This window comes from Pteropus medius, unplaced genomic scaffold, assembly GCF_902729225.1.
Source record: "Pteropus medius unplaced genomic scaffold, Ma_sr-lr_union100, whole genome shotgun sequence".
Taxonomy (NCBI): domain Eukaryota; kingdom Metazoa; phylum Chordata; class Mammalia; order Chiroptera; family Pteropodidae; genus Pteropus; species Pteropus medius.
The window spans coordinates 3141858-3165643 of record NW_024345479.1 but is presented as its reverse complement, the minus strand read 5'-3'; the positions used below and the strand labels follow the sequence as shown (position 1 = coordinate 3165643).

Here is a 23786-nt window from a genome sequence, read left to right as displayed (position 1 = left end):
GAAGCAGAAGTTTTTGAGGTGGCAACTGAGGAGTGAGCTTGTCCTTTCTGGGGAGCACTTCTCTAAAGACCCCTACCCTCACCCCCACCCTCAAGGAAGCCACGGGAAATGGCACTCACTGCATCCAGTCTCTGGCCCAAGGCAGGAAGCCCCACTGCATCCCATACAACTTTCTTCAGCTTTGAGCTGTGCCTTGTAAAAGAGGTCACTCCCTAGTGACATGTCCTGCACTCGCCAGTCAGCTGATAGTTAGAAATAGCTGAGTCTCCTCCCTACCTCCAGCAGGCTCCCTGTGTCTATACTGGTCCTGGAGGTTTGTATAGCTCCAGAGCCATCTGCATGGCCAAGGGGGCTAATGTGTCACAAATGCAGATTCCCAGGGCATGCTCCAGAATCCATCTCTGGCATGGGCTCGAGAACCTGCATTTTAGGCAGGTGGCCCCAGGTAATCCTGCTGCACACTTAACTTTGAGATCCACTGGGTCAAGGCTACACAGACCAGGTTTTCTTTCTGTCCCTCCTGGCCTTGCTTAGCTAATAGTGTGATAACCAAACGGTATCGATAAAAAAGACAGAAAGGAGGAGGAGAGGAAACAGTGTTGTGGCCCATTGCCAGAGACCTCCTGCAGATTAGATCTGGGCAGGGTCTTTCCATTTCCCATGACCTATATTATCAGCCAGCTGCTGGGTGGACTCTATCAGATGCCTCGCAGGGGTAGAGCCAGACCGTGCCTCCTGCAGCCTGGAAAGGAAACGAGGAGACCGCATGCAGCCTGACTGCCATCGGTGACCCTGCCCTTGCTGCTGGCGATCATTCCTTCTCCCCCCATGTGCTCAGTGATTCATCTGGGTTTTGCTCACCACACCGCAGTCTACGGTCTACATTTTCCCCTTTAGGAAAATCAAGCGCAGGTTCCCCGTTTGGGTCTTCTACCCCTCTCCTCTTTACCACGGCCATACATTCTTTACTCAAAGGGATTCCAGAGCCGCAGAAACAGGATCTTTAGATTCACTTGGTCCTTTGTTGGGGGCCATGTGCCCCCTGCTCACAGGGTCCCAGTACCTGGGCCCTGAGAAAACTCATTTAAAGGCAGTCAAGAGCTCTCTTACTCCCTGTCACCTACCTTGGGCTTCTGTCCTGCCCCTCTCCTCCCATCCTTTCCCATTTAAAGTTCTTTCTCCCAAAGCCGAGTGGGAGGGGAACACGTCCGCTCTCTCCCCATGTCTCTTCACATCTCACCATGTCCCAGGCCAGCTGCTGATTCCCTCTGGGCTGTCCTCTTTGTCCTCAAACACCTCTCTAGTTAAAAAGCTTTTTCTGTTCCTTCCCTTTAGCACTTGTCAAGAGCCTCCATCTATTCTGAGCTTTGGTCTTCAAAACACCTGCCTTCCGGCTTGTGTCTCCACCTGACTCCTGTATTCACTCAGGTGATGTGTCCTTACCCAGGTGATGTCCCCCTTCTTCCACGGCCAGCACAAGGCCTTTAAACATCAGTGCTCGGCAGAGTTCACCAGCTTACATGGATGCCCCTTTCCTCCTCTTATGGTTGCTCTGTGAGCATATGTTTGGTAAAGTCCTCTCAGGCCATCTTCCCTCCCAGGAGACTGGCACAGCAACATCCAAAATCCACTTTCCCGAAGCTAAAGGAGTATGTCTTAACTACCCGGTGACCCTGTCCTGTGCTGCTCAGAGTTCTTAGATGACACAGCTGCTGTCTCTGAAGGCTCCTGTCACTTCCATTTCACTGGCCAGCCCTCCCCTGTTGCTCCCAATTATATCCAGAGAAGCAGAGTTTGTCACCTTTGTGGCAGGGGAGAAACCTCATAGATGTTCAGTTTTCAGCTGGGGGAGACTGCAACCATTAGCCAGGGCCTAGAAAACTGAACCCTGAACCCCTCCTCTTCCTGTGGGTCAGAGGCTAGCACCCTCTCTGTGCCCTGAACATGCTGACCTGTGCCTCCACGCTATGACACGCAGATTTCTATACAGATGTAGATCATCTTGATGCAGCGGACCCTGCTGGCGCTTCCTCCAGGGCCATTCCCAGTGCCACCTTCCCCCTGCCCAATTGCCCTCCTTCCTTGCTATTTGCCTGAACCAGGCACTGGGCCATCAGGAAAGGTGGGGCTTCTCTTAGCCCAAGGTGGGTGGGTCCTGATAGATCTATGGCAACTAGAGCAATTCCTTCTCCTTGCCAGTAGCTGGTTTAGGCAGGGCAATGAGGTGAGAGGGCAGATCAGTTGCAAGCTTGAGAACTGTTGCTCCATCTCAGAACTCCTCGCCGTACCCGCCCCCCCAACCCCCAATTTCTGTGTCTTTAGTTCTGGCACTTCTATTCCCCTCTGCTCATCACTGTCAAAGGCAGCTTCGAGCTCCATGTGTTAGAACCATGAGATGAGGCCTCTGCCTAGCCCTTGACAAACGTACACTGCGACCAAGGACAGCAGTGACTCCCTGCCTTTGCAGAGCACTTGGCAGCTTTCAAAGCCCTTTCCCATACCCAGTATAATGTGACCTCAGAACCTGCTGCTGGGTTTTTGTCCCTAGGGTACAGATGAGAAAAGAGCCTGCAGAAGGCAGAGGACTTTGATCAAGGTCACAGACTGAGTCAACACGGAGCAGCGTCTCAGCCCAGAGGACTGAGGGCCAGGTGACCCAGGGTGGTTGAGCAAATCGAGGGTACGCAGTAGAGGGCACCCGGAGAACTGGGTGGAGGGAACCCAAGTTGTCAAGAAGTGCCCTAGGTAGAGGTGACAGAAGTTACAGGGAAACCTCAGAAGGGCATGCATTTAGGTAAGGAGGCATGAGATAATTTTTTCCCTGCCTCTTTATAACTTTTCTTTAAAAAAAATTCTATAAGGAACACGTATTACTGTATTAGAAAAAAGATGCATTTTTAAGAAAAAAGTCTATTAGAAAAGCGAGAGGGCCACAGCCAGACCAGTGGCCGCAGTGTAGAGAGAGAACTAGGTCTGTGTAGGAGCTCAGGCGAGGGAGGCGCTCACGGAGACACCTGAGGGTGGGCGGATGCCAGTGGGCGGGTGACATTTCCTGAGGGGACAGCCGCTGGGGCAGGCTTGAGCTCACAACAGAGACCTGAGCAGGGACAGATGGAGCCTGGTGCCCAAGGGGAAGAGCGTGTGGTGTGAGCAAAGAGGCCAAGGAGGAACCAGGCACAGCGGAGTAAAGAGGCAAGCAGAGGAGAGAAGCCCAGAAGGGAGTCAGCAGGGCTGGGGTGCAGGCTGACGAGGGAGGAGAGGGTATCCAGGAATGGGGGTCTACACAGCCCTTTGGTGTGTGTGTGTGTTGGGTGGTATATATCGCCCATGCTGCTGAGAGGTGGGGAGAGTCCCGTTTGGAGGCCGCCGGAGACCTAGCCAAGCCCAGAGGTGATGCTTGCGGAGACGCGGAGTGGGCTGAGGACGAAATGGAGGAGAGGGCGTGGAGGTAGTGGACGTGACTGGAAGGGCAGGAGGAGGGGCAACGGGCTCGGTGCTGGGAGCTGGGAGTCAGGGTGAGAGGTAGAGCGTAATGACTTGGATGGCGGTGCCTGCTGAGGAGGGTGAAACAAACATGTTTTGGAGGAGTGGGGTCAAACGGTCTAGAGTGAACCCTAATCCATCACTTGCTTGCTAGCTGTGTGACCTTGGGTAAAGCCTCAGTTTCCCCATCCATCAAATGGGGATAATAAGGACCTTCCTCAGAGTGGTGAGTGTGGAATGAGATAATGCGTGTGTCTGGCACAAGTGAACGTCAGCTGCTGTTCTGGACACAAAGGAGGGACCGGCCTGGACAGGACGAGTGGTGGCATGGGACCCGCAGGGTGTGTCTGAGGACCGATGAGGAAGACAGTGGGCCAGTGCCAAGCTGGTGAGCAGAGGCCAGTCAGGGGGTGGACAGGAGTGGATGGCCTATGTCTGCTGGATTCTCCAGAGAACCAGCAGGTAGGCAGGACCTGTGTGCCCGGGGCTGTCACAGGGCCATGTGGTGGGAAGGGCTTTGGGATCCTGGATCCCAGTCCTGGCTCTGAGCCTTCATGTCACACCTTGCTTTGCACCCTTGGGAAGTCTCTTTTCTTCTCTGAGCTGTCCCCTGGGCTGTAAAGGAGGTGGCTATACTCGCCCATCTCTAACTTCCTGCCTCTGAGCCTTCATGTCACAGTAACTAGACATTTCACCTCCCCACCCCCACCCCAGCACCCAGAATGGGCCTGGCATACCGGAACTGCTCAGAAATATACTAACCAAACAAGTACACTAAAGGTCTCTCAACATCTAGGCCCAGGGACTACCTTGCACCTTCTGACCAGGCCACACAGTGGGCCACAGGACAAAAACTCTGGAGGCAACGTCATCAACCCTATACTCCATCCCCTAGCCTGCTAACTAACTCTGAAAGAGGGTGCAGCACCCCTGCTGCTCCCTCCCCACCAGGGGGCCAAAGTATTCTTTTCTCCCTCTTCCCATCAAATGTCAGAGAGAATGCACTGAAACACAAACTCGAGACTGAAAAGCAGATGCAAGGTGGTTTCTCCTTCAGCTGGGAGAAGGCCTAGGAGCTAAGGGGGAGGCTGATATGAGAGTAGGGGTCCCGAAGAACGGGCGGGATTGAGACCAGAGAGAAGGAAGCAGAGGAGAGGAGGGGAGTGGCAGAAGACAAAAGGGCACGTGAGCTCCCCTCCACACCCCGGGGCAGGCCAGGCCAGGCCTTAGGAGGGACCCAGGCATTGGGGCTGGTAGGGACAGGAGTCCACTTGCTCCCTCTCCTGCAGGGGCAGCTGGGGAAAAGGCCCTCTCTGGCCCTGTGTGAGGGGCCTCCTGAGAGTGGAAGAGCCTGGTTGAGAACATTAGTTCTAAACCAGACCCAGAGCACTGGGACTGGGGAGAGGAGGGAGGAGATGGTTCAGTCCTGGCAGGGAGGGCCTCTCTGGGCAGCAGGCAGAAGGTGGTCACAGGAACAATGGCAGGAGATGCCCAGCACACAACAGGAGTACACAGCACTGTGGCAGGGAGAGGGAGGTGGGAGGGTCCTGTTCCCATGGTGCCCACCTTACCTGCTGCTGGGCCTGGATCCTCATGTACTCGGCCCTCTGCTTGCCATGCTTGCCTTTGTCAGGGCTGCCTGCCTGACTCTGAGCTGCCTTCAGCCTAGAGGCCCCTGGAGTCACCACCTTCATGGGTGGCACGGTGCCACCACCACTCTGTAAGAAGAGGAAAGGGTTTAGGATTAGAGGGGGATTATACCTAGGCACCGGGTAGGGTCCCTGGGGCTGGGACCTCTTCAGGGAGCCCTTTGAGACCTGGAGACCACCCCCCCACACACACACCTCTACATCCCAGTTTGACTCAGGCCCACTCTCTGAGGCCAGGTTTAAGGTTCCCTGTAAGAGAGGTGACAGAGGCCACCAGCTAGGTTCCCAACTGCTGTGCTCTCAAGTAGAACCCTTTGGTGGTTTCCTTGAGTAGCCCAGAGACAACTGGTGCCCCCTGGGGGAGCCACTTCTAAAGTGAAGGGTCCTTAGCACCACCCCCACTCCCAGCGAGGGGCATAGTCCTGAGCCCAGGAGAGCATGCTTGAGGTGGGGGGAGGGGTCTTTACAATGGCAGACAGAGCAGGATTGGCAGCCCCTGGGCCCGCATCCTCACCCAAAAGGGAGGATGGGGGGTGAAGTCTCTCTAGAGATGGACAAGTCCAGCCCCTTGAACCACCCCAAGTACTAGGCCTGCCCAGAAGGGCTCTGGGGATCCTGAGGCGCAGGCAGAGAAACGACAGAGACAGAGTCAGAGAGGAGAGGGGGAGGGGAGTGCGGAGATGGAAAAGGGGGAGAAAACTTTATTTGTTGGGTTACAGATACAGAGTAGAGGGGAGAAGCCCTGGTCCCTACCAGGGCTGGATGGGCTGATCCCTGGGGAGGCCAGCTTCCCAGCCTCCCAGGGCTCTGCCTGCAAACCCCACCTGGCACCAGGCTCACAGGAGGGTGGCAGGAGCTGAGAGAAGACCAGTGGGAGGAGGGGGCTGCTGTGGTGCTTCTGCAGCCCCCCACTCCCTCAAGCTCTGAAGACATGAAGGCAGGAGGGGAGGACAGAAGAGGAGGCAGCCACCTGGGGACTGGGGGGCGGGGGTGGGGGGCTGTCAGGGGGCCCCTCAGTGGGGGCCATGCCCATCTGGCTCAGGGTAGCTTCCAACTCCTGAAGAGTCTCCTCCAGGCTGTCCATCCGCTGGGTGGTGGCGCCCCTCACTGTGCAGCCGAGGCCAGCAGTAGGCTGGCCCTTGTGTTCCCCGCTGCAGGGTTGGGAATCGTGTCCGTAGTCCTTGGGGGTCTCCTCTGGGTGCATCTCAACAGTGGAGGGCTCCTGAGTTCTGTCCAAGACTGGTCCCCAAGGACAGGGAACCTTGGCTCCTCCCTCCTCTGGGTTGCAGCCCCCTATCCCCAGTCTCTTCAGAGGTGTCCTTTTCTTTTCAGGCATCAAGCTGTCCTTGGGCTGAGAAGCCTCGGTCACTACCCGTGGCAGCGCCCGTGGGCCATCCCAGCCCCTTCTGCCGCCAGTCAGGTTTCGGGGTCTTGGGGTGGGGGTCATCCTGTGGCCAGGTTCTTCAAGCCTGGCCTCTGGTGGGGAGGAAGGGTTGGGGGCACATTCCGTCAAGATGATCTGGGGGACACAGAAGGCTCTGGGGCCTGGGGCAGCCTGTGGGGGAAAGAAAGATGACAGAGATTACGATACCTGCAAAGCAAACCACCATGAACTGGGGGATGCGGGGGTTAGACAAGGGGAGCCCAGCCCCTTCCTTCCATAGATGGGGAAACTGAGGCAGGGAAGGGGCCTGACTGAGTTGACCTAGCAATTAGAGGCAAAGCTTGGACTAGAAGTCAGGCCTCTTTCCACCATACCCTCCAGTTTCCCACTTTCTGACAGAGATGCCAGTTTGCCTAGAAGCACAGATACACGTGGACTTCTTATTGTCCACGCTAAACTCTGAGAGCAGGTTTCATGGATCCTCCCATGAGTTTGCTCATCTGTGCAATGGGATAACAAATGAGGAGTGGGTGGAGAATTAAGTGAGCTCACATGGGCATGTGCTTAGAACAGTGCCTGGCGCATTGTAAATGCTCAATAAATACCAGCTTTTTGTTGAATTGAACTGACTAATGGAGACCAGGCCGGTGGGTGGAGACTAGATGATAAGTTTCTGGCCTCTGGGGGTGGGGCTGTCATCTTCAACTCAGGCCACCTCCTACTTTTGGAGCTTCCACAGCCACAAAGGAAGGGGTTGGGCCAAGTCCCTCTACTGCACACAGGGCCAAGTCCCTCTACTGCAGCTACAGCACCTGCTTCTGTGTGGGCATCCCTGGCTCTGGCTTTGTTGGGGGCACAGAGACAGCCCCCACCCCCACACACACCAGAGTGAACCTGGGTCTAAGTCTGAGTACCAGTCTTGTTCCAGGCTCTGTCATGTACATCTTCACCTTTAATTCTTACCGTAAACCATGAACTGGCTACTACTCTCATCTTCCCCACTTTATCAATGAGGAAATTAAAGGTGAGGGATTGTATGATTCACCCAAGATCACTTACCCATAGCTAGTTAGTGGCAGAGCCAGGATTTGAACCCAGGGACTCTGACTCCAAGTCCAGTGCTCTTTCCACTAAAAGGAGCCGTGGGGAGATTCATAGTGGGCAGCAGGGTCCCTCAGCCCCCCTCCCAAGGCAACCCATCAGCCCTGCCACCTGCTTACCTGGAGGTGGGGGTGCAGACTGGGAAGGCAGAGAGGGTGACCCATGCCTGCCTGGCTCCACTGCCCGATGGTGCCTCAGGATGCAGAGGGTGAGCCAGGCCCCAAAGGCCAGCGGAGGGATGTGCCCACTGGACCCCTTCAGGATTGGCTCCCAGAGCCAGAAAGGGGCAGGGATTGGGTGCCGAGGACACAGCCAATCCCGGGGGGCAGCCCTTCCATACTGCTCATCCCCAGACGGCTCCTTGAACAGCTCTGTGCCCATCCTCTACCCAAGAGACGACACTGTCCACCCATCTGGTGCTTGTCTGCTCCCTCGAGCCGGGGAGACAAAGCACCACCAGGCCTCGAGCCAGGCCAGAAATCAGGTGGCAGCCAGCATGGAGCCCACTGTGGGCCAAGGAGACCCAGACGAGGCAGGCGAGCCTGTATGCACAATGGAGATGACCTCCTGGAGCAGAGGCCCTCCTGCCCCACTGTGACTGGGCAGCAGGAGAGATTCCCAGGCCACCCCCACCTAGGTCCTCTTCCCCAAGCACAGTCCCCTGGGGGTACAGCAGGTCCACCCCCAAGTTCCCAAGAAAGAGTAAAGAGGAAATAAGCGCAGTAGGACAGTAGCAGGGACTGAAGTTAGAGAGAAGAAAGAACTTCCCAGCGCTGAAAGACATGGAGCCGGCAGCCAAGGAAGGGCATGGATTCCTTCCATTCCAAGCTCCCTGACCAGAGGGAGCAAGAGTGGGCAAGATGGGGCCACGGGTCGGAGGGAGGCTGCAAATGAGCCTTCCCCCTGGCGTGTCCTGGCCTCCGCTACAAAGCATAGATTCTAGTGGGAGAAACGGGAGAAACAGAGCTGGCATAGGCAGCAGAGCAGTGGGAACGGGGTGGGGATTAGGCAAAAGCTCAGGACAAAATCAGATTTTGAGTTAGACCTATGGTCATCTAGTGAGCAAGATCTAAACTCGGATCTTGGACCAAGACAAAACCCAGGCTTCAGGCCAAACCTAAACTCCAGCCTTAGATGGGGACAAAATACCCAGGCCACCTTAGGCTGACTCGGAATCAAGCCTGTCAGCAAAAGCAGACCCAAGGAGCCAACGGACACCAGGCTGCTAGAGTCTCAGGAGCAGAAGGGAGGGTTATTGCTTGTCCTTTGGTGGGGAGGTCCAGTAGGTGAGGCTGTGGAAGTGGTGGGTGTGACTGGTGTTTTAGCATTTTAGCAGGTTAGCGTGAGAGGTGAGGAGAGGAAGCTGTGGAGGCACAGGCAGAGAGAGCACCGTGAGAAGTGGGGGGCAGCCCGTTACCTTCCATGTGGGGCCCGGGGCTGAGACCCCGGGGGAACCCAGGTCCTGGGGACAGCAAGGTGGGGATCAGCTGGCAGCGGGGCGTAGGGGGGAGGGAAGACACTGAGCTTCTCTCAAACACCTGGAGAGCAGAAGGTGGGGGCAGATTTGGAGGAGAGGCACCGGGAGGACAATGGGGGTGCCGGCTTATGGCTTAGGCCCCCACGGGGAGGGGTGGCCTGGGCTGGCACTGGGATCCCAGCCTCACTCCTTGGCCACTGGCCACTCTTCCCTCCAATTTGTCTCCTCCTCCAGAGGCCCTGGAAGTCCAGGGTCTCTATCCATTCAGGGAGGGGGCTGAGAACACTTGAATGTGGGTGACTTGGGAGGGGCTCAAGGCACTTGGATATAAGGGCATTAAATGTTCACAGAACATTCAAGGATGAAGATCTCAGAGCATGGGGGGAGTGGGGGACGGGGTCTCAGGGCAGTTGAGTTGGGATCTCAGAGACTACAATAAAAAAACTCGAACCCACAAGGAGGGACTTTTAAACCCCCTCCCCCATTTTACAGTGGAGAGGGAATCGAGGCAAGAGGGACGGGGTCCTGACCAGGCCAGCACTCAGTGGGGAGCCTGAGTCCAACCACCTGTCCTAGTCCAGCCACTTTGCCCTGGCATCAAAAGGAGCAGGGCCTGGCTGATGACTCTGGGAGCCAGGTGTGCCCCACCCACCTCCAGCTCTGCAATGATGCGGTCCTCATCGTCCTCATCCTTGATGGCAGAGGCCATGATGGGTGGTGTGGAGGCCGGGCGGGCCACCTCAGACACAGTCCGGCGCAGCTTCACTTGGGGCTTCTGAACCTCCAGTTCCTCGGACTCAGCCTTCTGCAAGGCCCGGGCCCCCATCAAGACCAGGCTCTGCCCCCTTCCAGCACCAACTCACCTCCTAGGCTCCATGGGTGGCAGACTATGTCCCACCTGCCCCAGCTCCTCATCTGCTACTTCCTTTCTCCCCTCCCAGGGTGGCCCCCTCCCATGGTGGAAGCCCAAGCCAGAAAAAGTAGAGTCACCACTGGCCGGCCCTTTTCTTTCCTTCTAATTCCTCTCAGAGGAGACCATTCAAGAGGGTCTCCAGAGGTCATCTCAGGCATCCCCCCAACTCAAACTCGTCGTCCCCTCCCCGAGGCGGCGTGGTACCTTGATGAAAGCTGAGTCCTTCTTGCTGGTGACCACAACCTCTCCGGTGCGTGTGGTGGTCAGGCCATGGGAGGAGGGGAAGCTCCGGCGGGGAGGGGGTGGCGGGGGCGACTTGGAGGGCTTCTCTGTGCGGTATCGGGGCACTGTCAGCTCATCTGCGGGCAGCCAAGGGGCTAGGAGTCAGGGGACCTGTAACTCTGGCGTCCATGTGCCACATCTGACTCCAAGGGGGTAAACCTTGCTCAGGGGAAAGGACACAGGCTTCCCCCTCCTTCTCTCTTACCTTCCCATGCAATCCAGCCCCATGCCCTGTCACGCCCCCTCTTACAGCACCCTCACCCCTTGCTACCCAAATGGAGGAACTCACACCCTGCTCAGAGCTGTGGAATCAGAATCCACATTTTGACAGATCCCCTGGTGATTTCATGCACACATTCAAGTTGGAGAAGAATTGCTCTGATCCACCTTTTCCACCAGCCCCTCAGCATCTGCACTAGCTCTGATCTTTACCCTTTCTCCATCAAGAGAGGGAAGTAACTATTGCAAGAGCCTGACTCTGCTCACCAGGCTCTCCCTTCTCCCAGTTTTTCCAGAGGTGGGAGCTGTCCCCAGGGCAACCTGCAGAAAAATCACTTAAACCTGACACTCCTCTGCCTTTGATGCTCCAGTGGCTTCCCATTACCCCAAACCACATCCAAGCTCCTTGGCCCAGCACTCTCCAGTCCTTCTGCCTCAGCTCTGCTTGCTGCTCCCTGGCCTGGACCCCCAGGCATTTGCACATGCTGCTCCATCTCTCTGGAATGCCCTCTCTCACTAGCCTGGAAGCAGTTACTCATTTTCAAGACTCCAGTGGAAAGTGTCCTCCAATGAGAAGCCCTTCCTGCCCTCCCGGGGCATCCTCTAGGACTGCACAACACCAGAGCTCACCTCCCCACTGCATTTAGCACCTCGTCATATTTCTGGTTTACCCACTAGCTATGGCCTGGTAGAGATTACGTAAACACATTGAGCTTAGTGTTCTTATGTATAAAATGGAATAGTTACGGTATCTGCTTCCTGGGTTTGTTATGAAATTATAAGGATTAAAATATAGAAGGCATTTGAGGCAGTTCTTGTCTCACAGTAAATGCTTGATAAACATGTTATTATTATTCCCCCACTAAATTTTAAGCTCCTTGAAAGAAGCAATGCCTTATCTCCTTATCCTCAGCACTTAGCACACAGTAGGTGCTTACCAAATATGTGTGGCAGGAATGACTAAGTGAATGAATGATGATTGCCATTTCTGGTTCAGATTTTTGCCTCCCCTGTGAGCTCATGAGCTCAGGGAACACAGGAAGCAGGTCCATGTTAATCAACACTGCACTCAATCTGAGCACAGCCTGGTTTAGGGCACATGCTCGATCAGAAAGTACAGGCAGATGATTCTGCCTGGACTTGTGCATCTTCCCTGTGTGGTCCTCTCAGCAGCAGCAGTGGGAACAGCCCTGGATGGAGTCCAGCTCTAACTCAGCCTCTGGGTCTCCCTTTAGTGGCTGAGGGTCAGGCTGCTGATGTCCCAGAACCTCCCTTCTCCAGCAGCCTGACCACAAAGACTCTCACTCCCACGTGCCTCCCCCGACAACCTGAAAGCTCCTGAGGATGGGGCTCTCTTCCTCTGGGCTCTTCACCTGTCCCTACCTGCCCCCGTACCTGAGCCCCTCCTCCCACTGGGCTCCGTTCGGGGGGCTGCTTTCTGGCCGTGGGGGATCTTGGGGGGCTTGTGGTCAGGGGTAGGGGCCGGGCCCGGGTGGGCCTTGCTCGCACAGTCCAGGTCAGGGATGGCCTTCAGTAGCTCCGCCTGTGTCTCCTCCAGCAGCCGGTTGATGTCCTTGGCGCTGTACTGAGTTAGGGCTGCCCGCTTCTCCTCCCAGTCCCGTTCGGCAGCCTTGGGAGGAGAGGGCAAGAGTCAGGACTAAATGGCTTTCCTGCTCCTGGATCTTTGGGGCCTCAGCTCCTTCCCCCGCCACACATGCAAGGCCCCCTGAGGACCCTTGGACTTCTCCTGAATATTACGTGCTTTTCCCATGAGTCCGGAATGCCACTTTCTTTACATACTACTCTCTTGATATACTTGGACCTGTTTTTGGATGTTCTCTTCTTCTGTTTCACTGACCACAAAGTCTATTCTTGGGCTAACACAACACTGCCTTAATTATTATAATACGCTTTTCTGTCTACCAGTGTGAACGTCACCCTCAATATGCTCCTCAGACTTCCTCCACCCCCAGGAAAAAGTACCCACACTGCATCAGCACTTCCTAACCTAGGGTGGTAAGAAGGCATGAGCCTAGCGCGTGTCCCCCTAATCCCGGGCCCAGCACCTCAACAGACACAGCCTTGTCCACACTTCTCTTGCTAGGAGCATCCAAGCCTTTGGTGGGGTTGCCCCCCTTGGGGGCAGCAGGAGCTCCCTCAGCTGGCCCACTCAGCTCATGGAGGTTCAGTGGAGGGCTGGGGGGTGGCATTTCAAAGTCCAAGCTCTTGTTGAAGTCAGTTTCAGCCGTCACCTTCTTGGGGGACTGATTCAGGAGGTTGTTGGGGGGTGGCCACACACTCTCATCCACTTGCCTGGGGTTGGGAGGGTTAGGAGCCACTGTGAGACCAGCAGGATGGTGACCCCACAAAAGAGAACCCTGGCCTGAGGGAGGTAGGGTGTGAGGAGGGATCTGGGATCTTGCAGGATAGAGGGAAGGGCCTGGAGAGGAGTGACTGCATCTAACATAAGGGACAGCCAAGCCTACAAAATGCAAGGGACCACAGGTCAGAGTTGAGGTATAGCTCCAGTTGGCACATCAGTGACCTTTGAGGGAGTCAGGATAAGGGGTCAGGCCAATCTATTGATCTGGGCCCAGTGCGTGAGCCCATGGGAAATCAGAGGTCAGAGATAAGAGGTCAGGGATGGACTGACCTTCGAATCTGGGCCAGAGTGTCTGTGACCCCACGGCAGCGCTTGAGTAGCCCATCCAGGCGCTGTGGCTCCTCCTTCAGGAACTTCACGGCCTCCACCTCCACACGAAGCACTACCCGCATCTTGCTCTGTAGGCCTGGGAAGTGAGCTGAGGGGGCCAGAAGATGTGAGCTGAGGAAGGTTAAGCTCCGAGGACTGACAGGATGGACAGCAGGGAGGGCAGTGCCTAGGGGTGGGGGCAGGGGTGCAGCAGGGACTCCCACCTGGACCATGTGCCACACTCACTGGCCCCTGGGCTCACCCTTGAGCTCAGTCAGTGTCTCCCCGAGCTGTTTCAGTACCAGCGCCTTCTCCTCCAGCTCGGGCCCGGGTACCAGCCGGTGGTTATGGGACACATCCCTCTGGATCTTCTCCACCGACTTCTCCAGGTCACTGCAGCCATAGAGAGACCCTCTCAGCCCCTCTGGCCCCAGCCCATCCCCCTAAAATTGGGCAGCTAGAAAGAAATCAGGTCACCAGTCAGATAAAAATTAAAAGCCATCCACCAGTCCACATGCCCACGAGAAATGAGAAATGCCAAACCTCAGAGACAAGACTTGAGAAGAGCTCCCTAACGGGGCTCTGGGTCCTCCCTTTGAAGTTCTGATCTTTAGCCACATCAGCCAAATCTCCCTCCCTATAACTTGCATCCTCTGATTCTCATTCTGCCAAGGAATTAGCAGAGAACTTGGCAGCCTTTCAGAGAGCTGGAGGCAGCTGCACGTGCCAATAAGGGGTCTCTTCTCTTGCAGGATGGCACTACCATGTCCACCTACTTTTTCTCAAATGATCCAGACACTCGGCCTCTTTCTTTGAGGACAAAACCGCTTTTGATTTTCGGCTGGCTTATGCTGAGCTTCTGTCATTTAAAACCCTACATCTTTCTCAAATGTAAATCAGACCGAGTCACCATCCCCTGCATTGAACCCTAAATGGATCCTTTCATGCTGAGGCTAAAATCCAAACTCTAAAATGTAGCCAAGAAGGGCAGCATGAGGGTAGTAGTTGAAAATTTGGCTCCCGAGTCGGACAGAGCCAAATCCCAATCCTTGCTCTACCCATCCCAGCAGAGAAGTCTTAGACAAGATATCTATCATCTCTGGACCTCGACCTTTCCATCCAAAATATGGGGGTTAAGAGTTCCTCCCTCTTGGGGCCATTGTGAGGACTGAATGAGCTAATGCAGATGGCAAAGCGGTGGCGAGGGGTCAGGCCCTCGGGGCGGCTCTCATTTTCCCTTCAGCCACATCCCCTGTCCTCATCTGGTTTGCTTCTGTTTAGAATCATCCAGAATTCCTCTGAGGTCCTTGTGTGTGCTGCCCTCTCTGAACCTTCTAAATGCCATTTTCTCTGCCTAGAATATTCCATTCACACACTCACACACGTGTGCATGTGTGCATGTACATGTGTGACTAATTCCCACTCATCCTCAGGTCTCAATGAGAACCTCCCCACTAGTCCCTGGAGCTCCAGTTTGCTGGGCTGTGTGCAGCTCCAGGCAGGCAGGGACCATGTCTTCCAGTTTCATCTCCAATGCCAAGCACCTGGCAAGGTGCCTGGAGCAAAATAGATGTCTGGCAAATAATTGTGGAATGAATAAATAAGCGAAAGAAGGAACTGCTGCCCAGGTAGGTCATCTCAGTTCTGTACTTGAGTCACTGACATCTGACCCACATGCAGGACTTTACAGCTATTCCTGTCAAAACCCATCTGTTGGATTTCAGCTCAACTATCCGAGTGGGAACAACTTCTGAATCTCAGTTCTACCATCCAATAAATTTGCTCCCCCTCAAAACTCTGTGTCATCAGCAAATCTTATCAGCATGCTTTATACATCTTCATCCAACTAGTGGGTAAAAAGAAATATCACGTAGGAGCCAAGGATGAAATCCTGTGACTCAGCACTGCCAGTTAAAGAGCTATCTTGTCCTAAGCACTTACTGTATGCCAGGTGTCACATTCAGCCCTTCGCTTTCATTGTCTTATTTAATCTTCACAACAAATCCACAGTGAGAACCATTATTAACTCTAGTTTACACCTAGACAAACAGTAGCTCAGACACCAGACCACATTTCCCAGCCTCCCTTACAGTTAGAAGTGGCCATTCAACTGAGGTCTAGCAATGGGACACAAGTGGATGGGGTGCATGCTGTTTCCAGACCTGGCCCATAAAAACCTCCCATGTAAGCTCTTCCATCCTCTTTTCCCCTTTCTGTTGGTTGAAAGGCAAAGACCCTGTGGGTGATCTTGCAAGGCACATGTTGAAGAAGGCAAAATCTCCATTGGCCTGGATGACTGCATGCAGGAGGGCTGTTCCACTAACCCACCCAATACTGTCCCATGAGAAAGATATGTCTATTACTTTTGAACCATTATATAATTTGTTACAGCAGACACCCTAAGTAATGAATTAGCTACCTTAACTAATACAATTGGCTTTGTCATTTAAAAAAAAATAAAGAGGCTCTGGGAGATTAAATAACTTGTCCAAGGTCATACAACTATTTTGTGGTAAAGCAGGATCTACTCATGTCAGACTTCAGCCATTGGGTTACACTGTATCTCCCTCCTGCGCTGTACTAACATCACTCTACAGCCGACCACTATCCCACCCAGCCTTCACTCTGCCACATGACAAAGAACAACTTTCCTCTGCATGTGTGTGGCACCTGACTGGCTCAGGGCATGCCAGTTTTGTAAGATTTCAGGAGGAGACAACAAACACTGCAACTCTCAGGCAGAAGGAACTAGGACCCCATTAGGCTCAATTAGAACCTTAATTTTCCAATCACACAATCTGCCTAACTTGGGCAGACTCTGCAAATGAGTCCCAGACTAGCCCAAGTATAGACACTGGGACCAGAAACTGGTTGGGTTTTCCAGACCCAGGTTTAGTCGTAGGGAGTTGAGTGGGTGTCCACTGCAAAATGAAGATTTTTTCCCCCTAGTTAAAAAATTAAGAGAGCAACAGCAGAACATTAAGCCAAGCATGGGCTCTTATGAGCAGGGGGTCCCGTGTGACTGCACAGGTCACATGCCTACAAAGCTGGACCCGGGTTAGGCCAAGTTAGGCTCCAGAGGCCAAAAGGTCTCAGTCAGCAGAGGCTACCCCCCAGGGCAATGTCTACACAGAGTTCAAGTGCTAGGCTAGGATAGGTGAGTGAGCCAAGCTGAATGAAATACAGTATTGGCCTTAATTTCCTGCAAGATGCCAGGGCAAGAGGAAGGGGCAGAGCGAAGCTGAGCAAGAGCAAGTGTACATGATCTGCAGTCAGAGCAGGGGTAGGGAGGGGCCTGCTGGTCCACCTAATGGCTGGGGAAGATATGATAGCTGGGCAGAGAGGGCCCTCACGGCCAAGCTGGAGCCACTGCAGGGCTGGTGTGCAGCCTGCTCCACCTCCAAAGGACAGAAGTCCCTTTCAAAGTGGATGGAGAATCCTGCTAGAAGCAACCCATCAGCCCCCAAGCTCTCTCAAATGAGCAGTCTGAGCAATGGGTTTGATAACAGGGCAGCGGGTAGAGAGCTTCTGTGTTCCTGGAGAACCAAGGTCCTCAGGAAGCTGAGGACCAGACACTCATATAAAAGGAGCATAAATCCATCCTTTGATTTCTTCTGCCTCTGTGCTTTTATATTTCCTTTTATTTTCCTTTAATGTCTCAATAAAGTTCCTTTTGAAAATTCCAACCCAGCTCCTCCATGCCCAGTGAAAAGGGACAAGGAGAGGACAGGAAAGTCAGATAATAGTGAAGGGGGATGGTAGCTGCCAGTCTACCTGGAGATCTGACTGAAGTTATCTAAGCTTTTACACCTAGAGTGATGGAGTGGCTGCCGCCAGCTTATTTTCAACTGGGACAACCCCACATTTCATCTCGGCCACAAGGGATAATGGGAGTCTTTGCCTGTGTCTCACTGAAATGCACATGGACCACCAGGCTGTGTGGGCCCAAGGCTGAGGAATAGGGGCTCTTCTCAAAGAGCCACTTGCAAGATGTACAACCAACATGGCTTGGCGAGGAAGATGGGCAGCCTCTTCTGGCTCCCTGAGTCACTGGCCACTTGAACCCAAGCCCTTTCTGGAAGAAATGCAAAAATCTTAATACTGGGCACAGATGAGGAAGCCTCAGTGCAAAGAAGGGCAGAAACTGTCCTAATCATACCACCTTTCAGCGCCGAAGCTGGACCTCAGGTCCATTTGTGTCCTCTGACACCAGGAGGAAGGCCAGAGGAAAGAGCAGAGCCTCTGTCTCAGAGCCCAAGACTGACAAGAGAAGGCTGCAATGGGGTGAGGGTGCTCATTCTGTGAAAGGCAGCTTCTTCCTTCAACAGTGCTAGACAATCAAATATTGGCCAGACGGCCATTTGTTAAATTTGGATCAGAAGACTGTCTTCTGTTAACCCTTCCATGTCTAAGCATTTAGGGGTAGGGTGTTCTCTATTCCTCATTCCTTCTGAAAAAGCTAGATCTGCACTAGGACAGCAGGAGGGTTTTTCCTTGGCCATACATGGTCTCAGAGATCAGGGAATTGGAGTGCTGGCAACTGTGGCTGGTCAGCACCAAGTTGATCAAGCTGGCAATACCTGAATGCTCCACCTGAGTACTCTATCCCAGAGTCAGTTTACACAGATCACAGGCCAGAATGAAAGCAGACAGAGAGCAGAGTGAAATCAGGCAGCTGGCCACATGAGAGTAAAGTGGCAGGCCACGGAGAAGCCAGACTGTGGACCATTAGGAAACAAGACCATAAGCAAAAGCAGGCATCAAACCAGAAAAAAAGAATTCAGGAATTGTGCCAGATGGTCAAAGGTTTGTGGGTCACAGAGAAATCAGGCCACACAGGAGAAGGAAATTTGGCTTCAGAACAGATCAACGTCTCCTGTGATTCAGAAGGAAGAGGAGCTGCCCCTCCCAGTGAAACCTGATTGCGGGCCACCCAGGCCGCACCCCCAGCCCTCCCTTAAGGCAGCTGGGCCCAGCCTTACTTTAGCTGCTGGGTAATGAGCTCCTCGTCGTTCAGGTAGCGCAGCCGCTCCTCCTCCACCAGGGTGCGCTGTCGCTGCAACGGGTCCTCGTGCCGCCGCGCCGCCTCCGACACGCGCATGCTCAGCTCCGCCTCCGTGCCCTTCAGCAGCGCACGCAGCGACTCCAGATTCTGTAGCTGCGGGACGCAGATGGACCGATGGACAGGGTTGGGAGAGGATGGAAGCACGCAGCAGGGAAAGGGTCGGGAGGAGGCGGGCAAAGGACAGCCCAATGCCGGGTGGGATCCACAGCAGATACGGCTGCTAGGTTTGGGCCGTGAACAGCAGGGAAAGGGTGGGATGGTGGTGAGGGACAGAGGCCAAAAGCTAAGTTCTGGAGAATACAGGCGGGAGGAGAACGGCTTGGGAATAGTGGAGGGAGGAGTGCTGAGTTAGGCCATGCAGAAGGTGCAGCTGCATGATTGAACATGAGCAGCAGTGAAGGGCTGGGATTGGTAGGGGACAGACAAGGTTAAGTGCTGGGGAAATACAGGGGCAGGAGAACGGGAAGGGAATATTTGGGGATAAGGAGTGGTTCTATGTTGGGCCCCGCCAACCAAGTGGCTGCATTGCTGTGGTTTTGATGGACTCAAGCACTGAGGTTTGACAGTTTCTATGGCTGGGATGGGAAGAGTAAAAACGCTCGAATCTAGTTCTAAGGCCGAGTTGGGGTAGTGGTGGGGGTGGGCAATATCCTACTTGTTGCCCAGATGGCAATTCTCTGTCCCCTCTCCAGCTTGTCTCTGCTCATTATTCTCACCTGATGGGCCGTGGTGCCCTCTGGAGGAGCAGGCACAGAGATGCCAGGCTCCTGACTGGTGGGACCATCTGCCTGGCTGGGCAGGGCAGGGAGCTGAGATCTGGGGGACAGGCCTCTGCCCAAGGTAGGGGAGTGGGGAAAGGAATGCAGGGCTGGAAGGAACTGGGACTTCCCAGAGTACTGACACGGGTTGGGAGCTCAGTAAGGGCGGACTGGGGTTCTGGGAGAGCTGTGAGGATTCAGGGAAAGGAAAGGAGGGCTCAGTGAGGAGGACACAGGCGAAGGGTGGGGGTTTGGTAGGGGCGCAGAGATTCAGCTAGGCGGCAGGAGCTCGAGGAAGGGAAAGGAGAGAAAGCGTTCAGAAAGGGGCCCGCCCAGTGAGCGGCAAGGTTACTTTCATGAGCTACCAGTGAATGGGGCGGAACTTGTGGGAAGAAGTTTCGGCTCACGTGGGTGAGTTCTGTGGGTGGGGCTTGAGGGGCGAGGCCTCAGAAGGGGAGGTACCTGGAGCCTCCGCAATTGCTGGAGCTGGCCGCGCAGGTCACTGGTGCTGTTCTGCAGGCCACGCAGGTGCAGCTGCATCTGCAAACGGCTAATGGCAGTGGGTTGTCCCGCAGGAGTGCTGCTGGCTGAGGGTGGGGGAGGGCCGGACACTGGAGTTGCCCCGCTGCTCCGGCCGCCTGACCCACAGGCTGCAGAGGGACCATTAGGATGAGAGAAGAACAAATTGTTAGGTGGGAGGAACTGGAGCAAAGTCCGCTGCACACAATAGCCAGAGAGGCACGTGGATCAAACTCTCAGCCACAAATGGACTCCCAGCCCCTCTGTGGGGAGCAAAGCACCCCCGCAAAGACATCTTGGGCTACGGTGACTGACGACTCATTTATTTTTTGAAGCCCGGTTGTTTAATTCCCATTTTATGGATCAGGAATCTGAGGATCCGAGAGGTTAGGATTTGTGGGGGAGGGAGGAAGGGTGACTCACGTGCTGAGGGAGTGGCTGCTCCATTGGAGCCTTCAATTTTCTCACTGTCGCAGGGGAAAGATGGTCATCCGAGGGTCATCATATGTTAAGGTCTCACCCAGACAGCCAAAGCTGGGTGAGACCTTAACATAATCTCCAGTCCCCTGCTCTCAAGATGGAGTCCCATAGAAGGGGAAGGACTCACCCAGAGTCACATAGTAAGACACTGGCAGAGCTGAGCCTAGGGCTCCTGCTGTCCACTTCCCCTTCATCTTGCCCCAACCACAGGCCCTGGCAGTGGTGTTGGGAGAAATGCCTCACCTGGGGGTCTCAGGCTCTGAGCCTCGTAGTAGAGCACTCTGCACCAGGCCGGTGAGGCTGGCAATCTGCTTCTCCATGGCCTCCATGCGCTCCCTGGGGAGGATGATGGCTTTGAGCAACACCTCTGGGCATGGGGTGCATCCTTCCCAGCCCCCCATTCCTAAGATTGATAATTACAGGAAATACCATTCCCTCCCCAGCCACCAGCACACAGACAATTCAAAGGGCCCCAACACCTCATGGTCAAGCTCACAGACCCTTCTCCATCTGATAGTCACCCCCTCCCTCTGTAGCCTCATCTCTCATCACCGGCTCCCTAATGGGTCCCACTCTGGCTTCTCTGTGCCTCCATTCATTTTTCCCTTGCCTAGAATGCCCTCCTCCCTACCTCCTCTCTGAAGCCATGCCAGAGTCCCCATCAGCCTTGACGAATCCCTATACACCCTCCCAAGGGAAGTGCAAGTATTTTTTAAATGTGTCTCCCTCACTAGACAGGGCAGAAACCAGGTTTGCCCAACCTGGCATTGGCACTGCCCAGTGCACTTCCTGGCACACAGACCACAAGAGAGCTATGAGAATGTAAATCACTTCCTGCCTCTCAGCACTGCGGGCTAAAGGGGACAGGTCAGTGTCCTGCTTACCTCCTCCAGCCCTGCACCCTTAGGAGGGAGCCGAATGATTTGCAAGAGTTCCCCAGATCAAAGGCTACCTAACGGAATATGCCTCTCTCTCCATCCCTATTTCTTACCAGCACCCCCTCCCCAGTAGACTTCAGCCGGCCTTGTGCTGGACAGTTCTCATGGCTGCAAATTCAGTGTCTCAACAAGGCACTAAAAGAGTGCTGGTTCGGCTTCGACTTTAATTAGGAAAACTGAGGTTCAGGGAATGAATGCAAACCCAAGACTCCAAAGTCCTTATCTGGGGTCCCCTCGTCCACCCCTCATATCTTGAGGACAGAAGGAAAATGGCATGTCCCTCTTTTCAGTGCCTTCCCTGCCACATTCAAGATACTCTGGCGACTCCTCTAGCCTACTCTGGGTCTATAAAGGACTTCTGGGTCTTAGAGTCCTGGACACAATCCTGCCATGGACTCTTCACCCCACCTTCACGGCCCTGAGGCCTCGAGAGCTTCCCTCACCTTGTCTCCGTGTCCTTGGCTGGCACAGGAGGCCCGAACCCAACGAGCGGACGGTCCCCAGGCCCGGGGAAAAGCTCGGGAGGGGGCGCTCCGGCCGTCGAGGAGCTCCCGGCGCTGCGAGTCTTGCCTCCGGGGCTCTCTGCGAAGACGGACGAGGAGCCCGAGTCTTTGCGGAAGGACTGGCGCACGGGCGAGCCACGGCTGGGCGGCCCTGAGTAGGGGCTGTGAGGCGGCGGGGGGCCTCCGGGGGGCGCTGACACATCGGCCAGCTTTTGCGGCGACGAGGGTGGCAGGCGGAAGCCATAGCCATCGCCGTAGAGCGGGGCGCCTCCCGCCGCCTTGTACAGGGAGTCCTCCAGGTCGGACTGCAGCGCGGCAGCCGAGTAGGTGCTGAGCGAGCGCACCGAGCCGCGCTTGTAGAGGCCTCCGGCACCGGGGTAGGCGAACGGGTCGCCAGCAGCCGCGGCCAGGCTCAGGCGGCCCTCGTGGAGCAGCCCGTAGGGGTCCGCGTAGAGGCCTTCGCCCTTCACCAGCACCATGCCGCCCGCCTTGCCCGCCAGGTCCTCGTCCGGCTTCACATCCCGCCGCTCCAGGATGGCGCTGGGGCTGGGGCTGACGCCCTGGGCGGCGGGGGCTCCCAGCCGCTCGGCCGCGTGGTGCACTGGGCTGCCGGCGTAGGAGGGCGGGCGCCCCCCGGCGTAAGACAGGCGCGAGCGTGAAGGCGAGCCCGACGGCAGCACGGACGGCAGCCCGGACGGCAGCCCCGGCGGTGGCGAGCCAGACGCCAGATGCGGCGCGGGTGACAGGTTGTTGAGGCGCCGCGTGGGAGACGACTCCCGCGACGCATAAACCATCTCTCTCTGTGCAGAAGACAGTCCCGGAACCGCACAGGGCTAGTCACAAAGGGGGTCCCTTGCCCCTTGCTTGAGGAGCCTGCCAATCCCTGACGCTTAGGAAGTCCCTTCTGTTCTCTGCCTTCCCTCGCTCCTGTAGCATCTTGGGCCCCTCTCCCATCAGGGCTCCCAGAATGGAGGAAGAAGTGGCACATGGAGAGGAACCAGAGGGTCAACCCGCAGCCCACCATACGGTGAGGGGTGGGGAAGCCCAAGGGAAAGGAGCGGTTCCTAAGAGAGACTGCCATAATACCTAGAGGCGTGCTGAAGAAATACTGAGCAGACCTGAGGGGAAAGTGGCAGGTGAGCGGGGAGGAACTCTTCCATGACTCCACAATTAATGGAGGTCCCTTCTGCTTCAGCCTCTATATTCCCTTCTCCAAAGCTGGCCCTGGTCCCTGGTGACAAACGATTAGACCGCGCTCCTGGACCCCATCTGGCCAGCCTCCCCAATGCCCTGGGCATCCCCAGCCATACCCGGAGGTCCCCGTTGGTGAGATGTGAGCCAGGGAAAGCTGCGTAGAGTGGCTCCTTCCTATAGATCTTGATAATACTGCGGTCCTGGATGTCTCTGGAGGGGAATGGGGAGGTTCAGAAGGTCACAATCCCGTAGCCCTATATTGAGAAGAGGCAGCTACTCTAGGCAGAGGGAAGAAAGTTGGCAAGAGGGGCCATGAGCCCCAACCCCTTCCTAACTCCTTTCTCGGTGGATCTCGTTCCTCAGGCTGCCTGCCACTCACACACACCCAACAGCTTCCACCCCATCCAATTCCTTGGCCTCAGCGCCAGTTTCAGGTTAGCTCAAGCCAACAAGAACCAGCAGGGGTGGACGATTTAGAGCGGAGGGTGTGGGCTGGGATGACCAAGGAATGGGGGGCAGGGCGGTAGGCTCAGGGAGGAGAGGGTAAGGGCTGGGGTTGAGACCGCAGGGGGTGGGGAATGGCCTGTGGAGAGATCTCCAAGAGGAAAAGTATGCGGAAGCCCACCCATCCCCCCGGGGCCGCGCCCACCGGACGTCCTCCAGCTCGTAGAAGACATTGCGAGCCTCGTCTTTGATGAGGATGGCGGTGTTGGGCGACTTAAGCATGCCCATGGTGAGCTTCTGCGGGAACATGTGAGCGATGAGTGCGTGCAGCGTGTCCAGGCTGCTGACCTCGTGCGTGATGTGCACGCGCCGTGTCTCCTCCCCGAACTGCAGGAACAGCACCCCTGCGAAGGAGAGGCCGCATTCGCGGTCAGTGCCACCACCACCATGCGGCTTGCCGGGAGAGTGAGGGGAGGCTTCGGGAGCCGCTCTGGTCCCGCAGCGGCAGGGTCTGAGGCCGGAAGCCGCACCGGAGTGCAGGTGCACCCAGGCACCCCTCATGCGGCCGGCCTCTCAAGACACCTCGTCGATCCCAGGCAGGTTGGAGCCTGGTTGTGGAAATGGAATTGGGGGCTGGAGCAGGTGGGACAGAAACTGAGGGGGAGTCGTTGCTAAAGAGGAGAGG

General features: G+C 55.5%; 2 protein-coding genes across 2 annotated transcripts in view; both read right to left on the bottom strand.

Annotated features, from left to right (window-relative positions):
* Positions 1–4903: 4903 nt before the first annotated feature.
* On the bottom strand, positions 4904–7855 carry LOC120611291 (SRC kinase signaling inhibitor 1-like). The gene is made up of 4 exons (XM_039873796.1): positions 7737–7855; positions 6103–6687; positions 5055–5201; positions 4904–4927 (listed from the first exon to the last, which is right to left on the bottom strand). Exons 1-4 carry the CDS (start codon positions 7779–7781, stop codon positions 4904–4906), a joined length of 801 nt encoding a protein of 266 aa, XP_039729730.1. The 5' UTR covers positions 7782–7855.
* Positions 7856–8907: 1052 nt separating this feature from the next.
* SRCIN1 (SRC kinase signaling inhibitor 1) overlaps positions 8908–23786 on the bottom strand; it is a 33091-nt gene continuing 18212 nt past the window's right edge. The window contains exons 7-20 of the mRNA XM_039873795.1: positions 23307–23505; positions 22774–22867; positions 21404–22263; positions 20266–20358; positions 19966–20009; positions 19486–19673; positions 18183–18358; positions 13463–13593; positions 13162–13309; positions 12575–12821; positions 11904–12138; positions 10212–10366; positions 9747–9899; positions 8908–9155 (exon numbers count right to left, since the gene is read on the bottom strand). Coding sequence (XP_039729729.1) covers positions 8955–9155; positions 9747–9899; positions 10212–10366; positions 11904–12138; positions 12575–12821; positions 13162–13309; positions 13463–13593; positions 18183–18358; positions 19486–19673; positions 19966–20009; positions 20266–20358; positions 21404–22263; positions 22774–22867; positions 23307–23505 — 2924 coding nt within the window. The 3' untranslated portion in view covers positions 8908–8954. The remainder of the gene's footprint in view (positions 9156–9746; positions 9900–10211; positions 10367–11903; positions 12139–12574; positions 12822–13161; positions 13310–13462; positions 13594–18182; positions 18359–19485; positions 19674–19965; positions 20010–20265; positions 20359–21403; positions 22264–22773; positions 22868–23306; positions 23506–23786) is intronic.